This window comes from Gossypium hirsutum, chromosome A06 (genome assembly GCF_007990345.1).
Source record: "Gossypium hirsutum isolate 1008001.06 chromosome A06, Gossypium_hirsutum_v2.1, whole genome shotgun sequence".
NCBI lineage: Eukaryota > Viridiplantae > Streptophyta > Magnoliopsida > Malvales > Malvaceae > Gossypium > Gossypium hirsutum.
Genome location: NC_053429.1, coordinates 104,215,306 through 104,228,796, shown reverse-complemented (window position 1 = coordinate 104,228,796; position 13,491 = coordinate 104,215,306). Strand labels below are relative to the sequence as shown.

Genomic DNA, 13,491 nt, shown 5'->3' with positions numbered 1-13,491 from the left:
AAAATATAACTTTTAGTATATGGCCGAATATACTACTCAAATACACATATGTTCACATTAATAACTTGTAAAATTTAGCATAACATATCAAAAGGCCAACTTACCTTATTTTCAAACAAGTAATCAACTAACTCATACCTGATCATTTTAGCTCATTTTACACCTTCGAACATAACTTATCATTGCCCGTTGAACCATTCAAAATTGAATAGGAGACTCGAATAATCACATATATCGAATAGTGCTAACGTCCCAGACGTGGTCTTACATGTCATCTCATATCAATGCCACTGTCCCAGACAAGGTCTTATGCGAATCAAATACGATGCCAATGTCCCAGACATAGTCTTACATGTAACCAAATATATTGATGCCAATGTCCCAAACGTGGTCTTACATGAGAACAGATATCAGAAATCCTATGTCATGACATATGTATCCTAGCTATTCCTAAGGTTCGTACGGGGCTTTCGGATGTCGTAACCCAGTTAAATTGAACTCGTAAACTTAATTCCAAATTCAGTCATGGATTATAAATACTCATAAAATTCAATTTAGCATTTTAAGTTTACATATATTCAAAATTAACAGCATTTATTTACTTATAAACTTATCTCGGACAATGAAAAATGGGACCGCTAATCGACAAATTTAGTTTTCCCCCGATCCAAATCTGATTTCTTTGGTTCTTTATCTAAACATATTCAATTTAAATTCATTCAAACATATTTTCACTCAATTTAGTCCAAAAACACATAAATGGACAAAATACTATTTTACCTCTAACATTTCACACTTTTTACAATTTAGTCCAAATTGCACAAAACATAAAACATGCAAAATTTCAATATACCATGCTTAGGCCAAATCTTCCTTATGTTCATAAAAGTCCATATATTTCATTTATTTCACATTTTACTCCCTCAATTTATTATTTTTTCTATTTAGTCCTAATTACTCAAAATCATAAAAAATTCCAATACAAAATATACCAATCCAAAACATATCTTTCATAATTCATCAACTAACATCACAAAACTCAAATATTCATCAATGGCATAACTCAAAAGATTCACCAAAATCAGAAATTTGAGTATGGGCTTTGTAGATAACATAGCAACGATTTCAAAAACATAAAAATTATAAAAAATCGAGCTAGTTACATACCTTGATTAAGCTTTACTAATGGCCAAACCCTAAAATTTTTTCTTTCTTTTCTTTTCTTTTTTATGTTTCAGTCAAAAAGAACATAAACACTTATGGCTTTTAATTTATGTTATATTATAACATATATTAACATATTATTTAATTACATATATAACCTTTAATATATAATATGAATTATTTATAATGGTTGTCTACAACCGTCCAACACCTTATATTATGGTCTAATTGCAACTTAAATGCCTCCATTTAAAATGACAACAACAATTCGACACCTTACACATTAAACTATCAAATTTTCCTTTTACGCGATTAAGCCTATTTTTTTAATCGAGCACTCAAACGACAAAATTAAATCACGAAAATTTCACACATATAAATTCAAACATAATAAACACAAAAAATAGTTTTTAAATATTTTTCTGACTAGGATTTGTGGTCCCAAAACTACCGTTCCAAATAGGGTCTAAATCGGGCTATTACAATTTCGCTTGTTTTTGTTGCATGTATATAGGAGATGTATTATAGTTATGGTTACGTTGAATGTTTTTAAGTTGGATTATTTATAATGTCTCAATTTGGGTGATATTTAACATGGAGTTAAGTGTGCATGTTAATCATGTTAGGAATTGCTATCAAATGTGGCTTGATTATTTAAAGGCTAGTTGTGGATATCAAGTGGTGTTTGAATATGTGTGTAATTATTTGGGAAAACTGTATGTATTGATATGTTTGATAAACATTTGAATGTGTTTGGAATGAGTGAATATTTTGGATGGTCAGTAGTCAGACTATTTGTGAAGATAGTCCGCAGTTTTCTTGTCTACGTGATTGTTCGTTGTTTGTTTGTTCATGTGATAGTCCATTAAGTATGAATCCATATGCATAAGTCCACCAAGTATGAATTTGAATGCATGAGTCTATCAATAATGAGTTCATGCGGAGTATCCAACAAGTGTAAGTCCGTTAGGACTAATCACTTAGTAACAACTCGTAGCAGAAATCATTTGCCAAGACCCTCCACACTTGACTATTTGTTTATACGAGCTGTAGAATTGTGTGAACCATGACAAGTGTGAACTACATCATTTCATGAGCTGTAGTAAATATAAGGTAATATAATTTTTTTTATATATGTGATTGCTCCAGTGACTGTGTCCGTAGTTTGTATGTTTGTGTGACTATCTATAGTTTACTTGTCTGCGGGATAGTCTGCAATGTATTGGTTCGCGGAGTAGACCGTAATAGGAGGTTCGCGAAGTGTATATACGTGAAGTTATTCACGTTATGTTTGTCTGCAAGATCTATTGTATTTCATTTGATTATTTTTTGTTCGAGCCAACTTTGCAAAGAGTCAATTGACAGGTTGTGTATTGAGCGAGCTAATATGGTGCAAACCGTGTTAGTAGGTGAACTAGGTCTTAATACATACTATAATGTAGTGCATACTGACTTCGCGGGGTGGTAAGGTGTGTGCAGGTCTCAGTTTGTGACACAGCTTGTTGTATTTTATAAATGCCTTTTTTTTTGTAAAATCTTTTAGAATGATCCTTATACTTATTCGGGCCAACTTAAGAGCTTTTATAAGCTCAAATGTGTCACACTTAGTTTTCACTAAGTCTAGAAATTAAGAACTAATTGACGGGTTGAATTGAAAGAAGCCAAAAGTTGGTAGCCTCTATAGGAAAATCAGGAGAAGATAGTAACTAATTTGAACTTGGTTGAAATCTAGTGCTAGTTCGGTTGGATTCAAACTAGCTCAGTTTTTAGTGGGAGATACAATGGTTATCAGTGGATGGATTTTACACAGTTGAAGACCCTGCGATAAGGGCTATAAATAGCTGAGAGGTGACTTCTATGAAAGGATTCGTCTTGGTTCTACCTCATTTTCTTTCATTCTTCATCTTCTTCCTTTGTTGCTTTGAGGTAGCGATGGTTATGGAAAGCTTTGTATGGAGAATGATTGCGAAGAATTAGTCAGAAATGTAGGAAATCTATGGAGCTGGTTAGGTTCTAAGTCCTTCGATGTACGTAAGATTTAGAAAATAAAGTTAAGGGTTTTCAAAACCATTTTAGGGGTTTTGCATGTTTCTAAAAAACTGAGGTTTAAGTTAAAAATACTGAGTTTAACACATGATTTGGTTTTCATGCTTAGCAACTAGGAGAATGGAAGCTCTAGCATTTGGAAAAGCTAAGCTGATAAGGCAAAGTGGCATCTTGTAAGTTTCTGTACTCTATACCTAAGATGATGTGTGTTTGAAATGAGTATGTTTCTAAGTATTTTCTAGTTTGTTGTTATGAAAAGATGTTTATGAACTTCATTTAATGTTTATTTTATTTAGTGTGGAATACAAAAGGGAATTATCAACGAGTTATAGGAAGTTAGGATTGAGAAAGAGTGATTCTGTTAAATATTGCAATACGGTGTTGCTATGTGCAAATCGTAATGTGTGAAGCTCCTGGCCTTGCAGAAGGGACACTATAGTGTTCGAGCATCAATGTTAGGAATGGAAAAATGGAGGAATGGTTGGAGGAATAGGGAAAAAATGGAATTCCTATTAGATACTGCCATACATTATTGCTAAGTGCAATTCATGATGTGTAAAGCTCTGAGACTTGTAGAGGGGATACTTTGGTGTTCAAGCATCAAGGTAGATATGATATGAATTAATGTCAATGATTATACTGTTTCATAGAGCAACACCATGATGGCTGTCAGCAAGCTCAATGGGGTGACATCATGATGATAGTAAGGTCCTATGGGGAGACATCTCTAAGGAGGTCTAACGTATAATACCATAGCTTAACTATAACAACCAATATAGTCTGTTGGGGCAGTAACACAGGGTAGTTTGTCGAGACAGTGAACACGGGGATTATGAGGTGTAAGACCATAGTTCGGCTATGACAACCAATGGAGTTCGCTGGGACATTAGACATGGAACTTGACGAGTAAGACCATAGCTCGACTTTGGTAGCTTGTGGAATCTATCAGGGTACTAAAAACTTAGTAGTTCACCTGGACAATAAACACAAGCAGATAATTAAGACAAGAATTGTGGGAAATCTCGCTAACAAGGAAAAAGGGTTGAAAGAAAAATTGAAGTAATGGAAAAATGACAGTGAGCCAGCAAATTATTGGAGAATCCTTTGAATAAGATAAAGGAAGTAGAAAAGGAAATATGTCTACCACATTAGTAATTAGGAAATCTAATGTCTGCCAAATTAGTAATTAGGAAAGCTAAAAAGGTATATAGGTGGTAAGCCAACAAGATTCAGAATGTTACAGTTAAAAGCAAGTTATCGTGAGCAAGGCAGGTTACAAGGAAGTAATCTTGCCACTATTCAACCTAAGTGGAACTTGTTCCTCTAGAGTGCCACAGGTCCTTATTAGTTAGCCCAACATATGGAATGCCAGCAAGCCCCTCAGAGCTATGATAAGAAAAGAAGTCTGTCAAGGACTAATTAGAGGTGAAATGTTTGCCAATGAGGACATAACTAAAAGGGTCGTTAGGAGGGTAGACTGAACAACTACCTTATAAGCACGTGATGAAAAGAAGAGTCTAAACTATGAATAAATGATAGGAAGAGTGCAAGTACAAGAAGTACATAGTCCACTAATATGGTAGGACATCTCATGGAACATAGGAAGTAGTCAAAGGGTGATAAGATTTTCCAAGGGAAAATCACTTGATGGTTTAACCGCCAGTTCAATTTGAGGAAAATTGTCCCCCAAACAAGCAGAGAGTTAAATGTATCTAGTATCTTTTCATTTAATACCCTTATGAGATAGGGTTTATGTTTGAGTAACATAGTGAAGAAACTCACTATGTTCTTCTAAACTTATAGAATTTGGCTTATGTATGGAGGACTAGTTGGACAAGGAAGTCAAGGAAGGACTAAGCCAGACCGTGTCAGATCTAGGATTATCGTTAGAAAGGTGTCATGTGTATAGCTAGGGGGTATCATTTGGGGTTTCGCCTCGAGGGTAAATGTAACACTCTCGACCTAGCCTAAGAGTTTCAGCTAAGTTGAAGGCATTACATTGATCACCGAAGTGATCTTGTAAAGCTGTTCTTTTTACTTAAGTTATTTTGTGTGAAACATGCTCATTTGTTTTTAGGAGACACATTTATTAATTTAAATCAGCTTTACTTAACAATTCAATTACAATATTATTGAGATGTAATTTTAAGAAAACGATTAAGTTTTTAAAGAGCTTTTATCAAAGCGTTAAGTATTTATTAAGTAGTGGAAAACATTTAAAGTAATGGTTTTCTAAACTGAAAAGCATGAAAATATCAGAGTTTAACTAAACCTCATCCTTGAAATAAATAAGCTAAATAAATTCAAACCTAAGTTATAAAAGCAAGAAAATACTTAATAATTACAAGTCCAAAATAGAATGATTAAGGAAAACTTTAATAAAACTTTTAAAATAATAATAATTGAAAACTAGCCATTAATCCCAGTTTCCTCTTATGCCATTCTGAGTCCTAATTTTTCTGCACTACTTGAGAGGTAAGAAAAAGGGGGAATGAGCTTACAACAACTCAGTGTGAGACTAATCATAAGTCATTAAATATAATTGTCAAACAGTGTAACATTTAATTTCTAACATATTAACAATTTAAGCATAATATAATGAACATATAATAAATCAATGCATATATAGAATTTATATATATATGATGCAAATGCAAATTTCCCACCTGTCCGTCCTAACCGCCCTCGAGCATTGCTTGACACACTGAAAACCCATATAAAAAACTGGCCATCCTAATTTAGTTTCCGATGACAATGGTAGTTCACTTGTCACATGTGACAATGAATTTTACTAAAATAACTTACCATCTCAGTTGCTCGATTTTGATGTCTTTTTACTACAATAACTATCATATTAGTCAACTCAATTTGGTGATTTATTAACCTACCATCCTGACTTATCCATTTTGGATGCCATTGCCACCTACTTCATATAGTTCTGACTTTTAGTGTGGAATTAAATTGCCACATCTCCTATGGAACTCCCCCATCATCCATAGCCAATTTCATGTATTATGCACATATACTCATCATATTATACTCATTATCAATATTTGATACTATTCTTATTTAGCACATTCATTGTCACATACTATCATCATTTGGCATGCTACCATTCATTCATTCATAACAATATTCACATATACACACATAATTTGTGTGAGTAAAAACAAAAAGTGTGACATTTTACAAGATTTTTATGTGAATTAACATGCCTAATTATTTAACACATATATAGGTTCACATATAGGGCTCATGAATGTGGGGTTCGCTCCTAGGGTTCATAAATTTAGGGTTCGCATGTTGTGGGTTTGTATACTGTTATCATAAAAATATTTAGGGTTCCCATATTAAATTTGTAGGGCACGCATAACATGGTTTGCATATACCTAGGGTTCGCACAACATATAGGCTTGCATGTTTCTAGGGTTCACATGTAATGTTGTATAGTTGACTCGCATGAAAAAAATAATATATGGTTAGCACAAAATACTTATGGTTAGCATACAGCTGACACATAGGTTCGCATAGTTTTAAGACATGACTTTGTATAACGGATCTTTAGTGTTCGCATATGTAACACCCCAAACTCGGCCTAGACGTTATGGCCGAATCTGTGATGTCACATTAGAGTGAGTGTTGAATAGCGTAGTTTCACTGAAAAAGTCCGTTTTTTTAAATCTCATTTGTTTCTTTAAGAAAAGTTAAATTATTTGTTCTTTTGTTAATTTATAGGTTTGATTAACAAATCATGATCCATACTAAATCGTTATTACGCTTTGAAAAAATTGTTCATTGTGGAAGCCTTTAAAACAAGTTGTGTAACTTGGTAGTTGAAAATCATTTACCTTTTTGAAAAAAAAATCTGTGCCTTATTGCTAACAGATATAAGTCAATTTTAATAAATCCCCAAGTAAAAATAAAAACTTAAAATGGCCTTTTTACATAAAATTTACCCAAATAAAACTACTTTTACCAAAAATCCAAAACAAAACATAAACAGTGGTGTGGCTATCCCAGAGTCCCTCGCAATATCGGCCCGACTAAGGATTACCTGCACAGATAGGCACAGAATGTGAGTTTATGAAACTCAGTGTGTAATCTATCTTTATCAAACAGTCAAACATACAGTGTTGAACAGTCTGGGCCTAAGCCCATATCAGTCGCAATATCAGTGTGGCCCTTAGCCCAACATAGTAACAGTATCAATGTGTTCCTTAGCCCATTTTAGTACAATATCCAAAATGCATAAAAAGATCTTACGCATCCATCCTCTACACTTCACTCCGTCTAGCCCTACACTCCATGTGGGGATAAAATCAACCCACCCATCCCTACACCCCAGAATATAGTACCGGTCTCGGCACTAACAGTATTTGCAGTAGAGCTGCTAGTATAGGCTTATAGCCTTTCAGTACACTTCCTCCTATATCATATATCCCACCCCATGCAATGCAACATAATATAAATGTTCATACAATAAAGATGGCATGCTCAAACATTCATATATCACATAGGGGTATTTTTGTCATTTACCTCATAGGGTATAACAGTCATAACATAATTTAGGGTCTAGGTTTACTTACCGACCTAATAGTAAGTCCACAGTCATCTCGTGCGACCTATGCAACCTTAACAAATAAACAGCGAAAATGGGCCCAAGCCCATAATATGACCCATGTGGGCCCACATGCCTGTGAGGTCCATTAAGCCCAAATAATGGCCTTGGCCATGTAACCAACACAACCAACCCGTTAGTCTCCACAAATCTGTGAGGTTTGCCCGCGCGGGCCCACAAGCTCGTGGGGCCCACACGGCCCATTTCAGGCCAATGTGTCCCAAAACGACCTATGCCACGAGGTCGCTCGCGGTGGTCTCTATGATCAGGTGCTCACGATTATGCGATTAGATGACCACACTAGTGAGTGCATGCCTGTGTGGCATCGATGGTAACTGATTTCCGGCTTTTGCCGTTTAATGATTGGAGTAGTGGGATTACAGACCTGTTGCGAAACGTGCGTCTAGCCCAAGCGCTCCCCAAACCTTGATTGCAAGAGTGAGATAGCCCTGTATGAACCGTTGACGAAGACTGGATAAAAACTCCTTGAGTAAACTGCATACAACCGAATTCCAGTAACCTATATCGATATCAATCATGTCAAAATTGAACTAATATAAATCACTTATCGAGAGCATAAAACCAATTGTGGGGAAAAAGACAATTGGCCTTATTCCCAAAGTGGGAATCCAATACGACTGAGGCAAGGTTCAGTACCCATATGACCCTAACCATAAGCGGTAGTAAAGAAGGTGTTACAGAGAACACAACATCGAGAAAAAGGAATGAACAAAGAGGAAAACAAACACCCACCAATTGTGCCAATAATCAATTGTAAAAGCCGAAAGCAAGAGTAGGGAAAAGAGTAATGCCACAACTGTCACAGTACCAAATGATGAAAATATGACAAGAGGAGAGGAGAGAAAAGAAAGAGTATTCGGCAAGTGATCAAAAGAAGGGGAAGATGATAAGGGAAGCGGTTAAAAGGAAAAAGGTGTAGAAAGAAAAGAGAGAAAAGTTATTCGGTCACCAACAAACTGAAAGTGGGAGAGAGAAGGTGGAAAAGTCAGCCAAGAAGAAAACCCGAGAGACACAATTGTCAAATCCCAAAAGTGCAAATAGAGAAAGAACCAATTGGTAAATAATCGAATGGCCAAAATGAAAAACCCGAAAGAAAACCCCTCAACACTAATCGACCACTTAGCAAAAAGAGAGCAAAACCGACAGTTTTTGGGAAAAAAACCCTTAGCCGAACTTCCTGAAAGCCGCAAACCCCATTCGACACACTACTTCCTCACTCCCCAACTCCCTACAATTCTTCTAAAATCTCTCCACACATCACTCAACCTAATCACTATCCAAATCCCTTCATTATCTCCTAGTTTCTCTCTTCTCAACCACCCATTCAAACTCATTCAAACACTTAAATTTCGGTCAACCTAGGACACTTCCATGACACAACAACAAAAAGAACATCCTTGTGCGCAACATGGCTCGAACTCAAGACCTACTAGCAGCTGTAGCACGCCTCTATCCCTTAAACCAACCAACTTTTCATGACACAAGCTTCCCATATTTATTTAAGAGTCTTACTACCAGGAGACATCGTTTATTCAAGCCAAAATCAAAATTAGTACAAGCCAAGGCTTGAACTCAGGACCTTTCCAATACTCCTCAGGACACCCGATCACTGAAACAGACATGCATTTATGTAACACAACACAGCATACAAAAATAAATGCCTAAAATTTGGGCGTTACAACTATACCCCCTAAAAGAAAATTTCGGCCTCGAAGTTTACCTGATCAAAATAGATAAGGGTATTGTTGACACATCGCCTCCTCGGGTTCCCACGTGGGTTCCTCAGAACTATGATTACACCATAACACCTTAACCAGTTGAACCGACTTTTCTTCAAAGGTCAAATTTGGCCTCACCTCAATCTCCCTAGTCGAGACGATGTGTGTAGGATTAGAGTGATATTGCCTCAACATAGAGACGTGAAACACATCATGAATCTGGTCCAGCTCTAGAGGTAACTCAGGTTGGTAAGCAACCGGTCCCACATGCTTCAATACACGATACGACCCAATGAACCTAGGGCTTAACTTGCCCTTCTGACCAAACCTCAGTACCTTCTTCCATGGTGAGACCTTAAGAAACACCTAGTCCCCTACAGAAAACACAATTTCCTTTCGCTTCAGATCCGTATATGACTTCTGTCTGTCTGATGTTGCCTTTAGTCGATCCTGAATTAGTCTAACCTTATCCTCAGTATTAGATACTAGCTCAGGACCCAGAACACGCTGCTCACCTAACTCAGTGCAACAAGAAGGAGTACGACACTTACGACCATACAAAGCCTCGTAAGGTGCCATCTGTATGCTAGACTAGTAGCTATTATTGTATGCAAACTCTGCCAATAGTAAGTAATCCTCCCAACTGCCTCGGAAGTCAATCACATAACTCCTTAACATGTCCTCCAGTATCTAAATCACCCTCTCCAACTGACCATCTGACTGAGGATGGAACGCAGTACTGAAGTCTAATCTTGTACTTAATGCCTCGTGTAACTTTTTCCAGAATCGAGATGTGAGCGAGGATCTCTATTGGATATGATGGAAATCGGTACCCCATGCAGTCTCACTATCTCAGATACATACAACTTAGCTAGTTTTTGCAACGAGTAATTAGTACGAACAGGTACGAAATGGGTAGATTTAGTCAATCGATCTACGATGACCCACACCGAATCCTTTTTAGAAGGCGTCAGGGGTAGCCCACTAACAAAGTCCATAGTTACTCTCTCCCACTTCCAAAGCGAAATCTTAATTGGCTGCAGCAACCCCGAAGGCAACTGATGTTTTGCCTTAACCTGCTGGCAAGTCAGGCACTTACCCACATAATCAGTAACTTCACACTTAAGTCCTGGCCACCAATATAACTCCCAAAGGTCTCGGTACATCTTATTCCTGCTAGGATGCATGGCGTAAGGATTACTATGCACCTATTGTTGTATAGTCTGCCTCAAATCAGTATCTTTTGGTACACAGACTCTCCCACGAAAACAAAGTACTCCCTCACTATTCAATCTGAAATTTGAAGTTTCCCCACTCTTTATCTGTCTAAAACAAGGACCCAATGATTGATCCTCTAGCTTTTTACTCATAATCTGTTCAATCCACTTCGGTTTAACTTAGAGTTCGGCCAACAGGCTACCATCGTCGAATAATCTGAGACGAGCAAACATCGCCCTCAGATCAGCATTGCCTTACGGCTCAGTGCATCAGCTACCACATTAGCCTTACCATGATGGTATTTAGTCGAACTTTCATAATCCTTAAGCAGCTCAATCCACCTACGCTGCCTAAGGTTTAACTCCTTCTAAGCGAGGATATACTTGAGGCTCTTTTGATCCATGTAAATAATACACTTCTCACTATACAAGTAATGCCTCCAAATCTTTAGTACGAATACTACCACGGCCAACTCCAAGTCATGTGTCAGGTAGTTCATTTTATGTGTCTTAAGCTGACGAGACGCATACGCCATTACCTTACCCTTTGCATCAGCACACAACCCAAGTCAACATGTGATGCATCACTGTAGACAGCGAATTCCTTCCCAGATACTGGTTGTATTAAGACAGAGGCCTTAGTCAGAACTTTCTTAATTTTTTAAAAACTTTCCTGCTGCTTACTAGTCCAGTTAAACAGTACCCTTTTACGCAACAACTTCATCAGAGGTGCAGTAATCAACGAAAACCCCTCAACAAACCACTCTAATACCCTGCCAAACCTAAAAAATTTCGAATCTCAGATACCGACTTGGGCTGCTTCCAATCCAGAACAGCTTCAATTTTTCGAGGATCAACCCTCATCCCCTCAGCCGAAACCACGTGACCCAGAAAAGTTATCTCACGTAGCCAGAATTCACACTTACTAAATTTAGAGTACAATTGTTTTCCCTCAAAATTTGCAGAACAACATGGAGATGTATGTCGTGCTCCTCCTCAGTCCTCGAATACACCAGAATGTCGTCTACAAACACCACTACGAACCAATCCAGATAGGGCTGGAACACTCAGTTCATCAAATACATAAAAGCTGTTGGTGCATATGTTAGCCCAAACGACATCACTAGGAACTCGTAATGACCGTAACGAGTCCTAAATGTTGTCTTGTGTACATCACACTCCTTGACCCTCAGTTGATAATACCCCGATCGAAGGTCAATCTTAGAGAAGACCGAGGCTCCTCAAAACTGATCGAATAGATCGTCAATCCTCGGTAGGGGGTTCTTATTCTTGATAGTCAACTTGTTCAGTTGCCGATAATCGATGCACATTTGCATGGTTCCATCCTTCTTCTTTACAAATAAAACCAGTGCTCCCCACGGAGACACACTAGGGCAGATGAACCCTCGATCCAGTAATTCTTGAATCTGCACTTTAAGCTCCTTAAGCTCTTTCGGTGCCATTTTATAAGGGGCAATAGACACCAGAGCTGTACCAGGCAAGAGCTCTATCCCAAACTCAACTTCACAATTAGGAGGTAACCCTGGTAACTCATTAGGAAAAAAGTCTGAAAAATCCTTAACTGTTCTGATATCTTTCAGAGACGAGACCTCAGAACCTGAAGCATTAACGTAGGCTAAATATGCCTTACAACCCTTATGCACCAACTTCTTAGCCTTAAGTGTAGAAATCACATTTGGCAGACAATTTCGACGTTCTCCAATCACAATTACCTCCTCCCTCTTTTTAGTTCTCAGTAGCATCCGCTTTGCGTCACAGTCCAAATTTGCCTGATGCTTAACCAACCAGTCCATGCCCAATATTATGTCGAATTCCTCAAAAGGCAGTTCCATCAAATCAGCTAAAAAGACCATTCCTTGAACCTCCAATGGTACATCTTTAAACAATTTGTTCACTCTCACTGACTGCCCTAGTGGACCCAACACGATAACATCGCTCATAGTGTTTTCAACCATTATACCCAAAGTCTCAAACACAGTGCATGCTATAAAAGAGTGTGTAGATCCAACATCAATCAGTGCAGTATAGGGTATATTATGAATAAAGAACGTACCTGTAATAACAACTGGGGCATCTCCATCATCTCAGTGATGTACAGCATAAACCAGTACTGGCTACCTCGCCTCAGTAATTTTAGCACCTTTACCTAGTGCCCCACGACCACGGCCCGTACCATTGCAACCTCTGGCTTGACCACGGCCTCTCGGTGGCTGCTGAAAACCTCTCTGCAAGTGAACTGTACCCCTACCAATAGCTTGCATCTGATCAGGCCTCTGTGGACAATCCCTGTGTAACACTCTCACCCGTATCTTTTATTAGGATAGGGTTCGAGGTATTACCGGAACTTTACATTTAAACATACTGAATCGACTCACCAGGTTTAGTTCAGATCCGAAACTTTTAGGCATTCACATCTTGTCCCTTAAATGGGCCTTCAAAGCCCTAAATATACATAGAGATAGTTCAGGATAGGACCAGGAACATTTAATAACTTAAAAAAAGTTCCTTATTTAGAAGTGTAGCACGCCTGTGTATGAGGGGCAGTGTGGTCACCCACGCCCGTGTGGCCTAGGGCACGTCCATGCCTTTAACCCGTGGGCAACACTGACTTTTAGGCACGGCCAAGACATATGCCTATGGGCTCACCCCGTGTCCAAAACTTGAGCATTCTGTTAAATTAACATGA

At 37.9% G+C, this 13,491-nt stretch overlaps 1 protein-coding gene across 1 annotated transcript; it reads right to left on the bottom strand.

Moving 5' to 3' along the window:
• Window positions 1-7,253: 7,253 nt before the first annotated feature.
• Window positions 7,254-13,066, bottom strand: LOC107895631 (uncharacterized). The gene is made up of 4 exons (XM_041115436.1): window positions 12,946-13,066; window positions 12,313-12,789; window positions 8,214-8,348; window positions 7,254-7,264 (listed from the first exon to the last, which is right to left on the bottom strand). The coding sequence occupies exons 1-4, from the start codon at window positions 13,064-13,066 to the stop codon at window positions 7,254-7,256; spliced, it is 744 nt and encodes a 247-aa protein (XP_040971370.1).
• Between the last annotated feature and the right edge of the window lie 425 nt (window positions 13,067-13,491).

Excerpts from the sequence above, each read along its gene's own strand:
- LOC107895631 (XM_041115436.1), bottom strand. The coding sequence starts at position 13,066 with ATGCAAGCTATTGGTAGGGGTACAGTTCACTTGCAGAGAGGTTTTCAG. Across the intron at positions 12,790-12,945 it reads TCGTGGGGCACTAGGTAAAG|CATGCACTGTGTTTGAGACT; the intron begins GTGCTAAAATTA and ends ACTCTTTTATAG. Across the intron at positions 8,349-12,312 it reads ACCAGGGTTACCTCCTAATT|GTTACTGGAATTCGGTTGTA; the intron begins GTGAAGTTGAGT and ends ATATCGATATAG.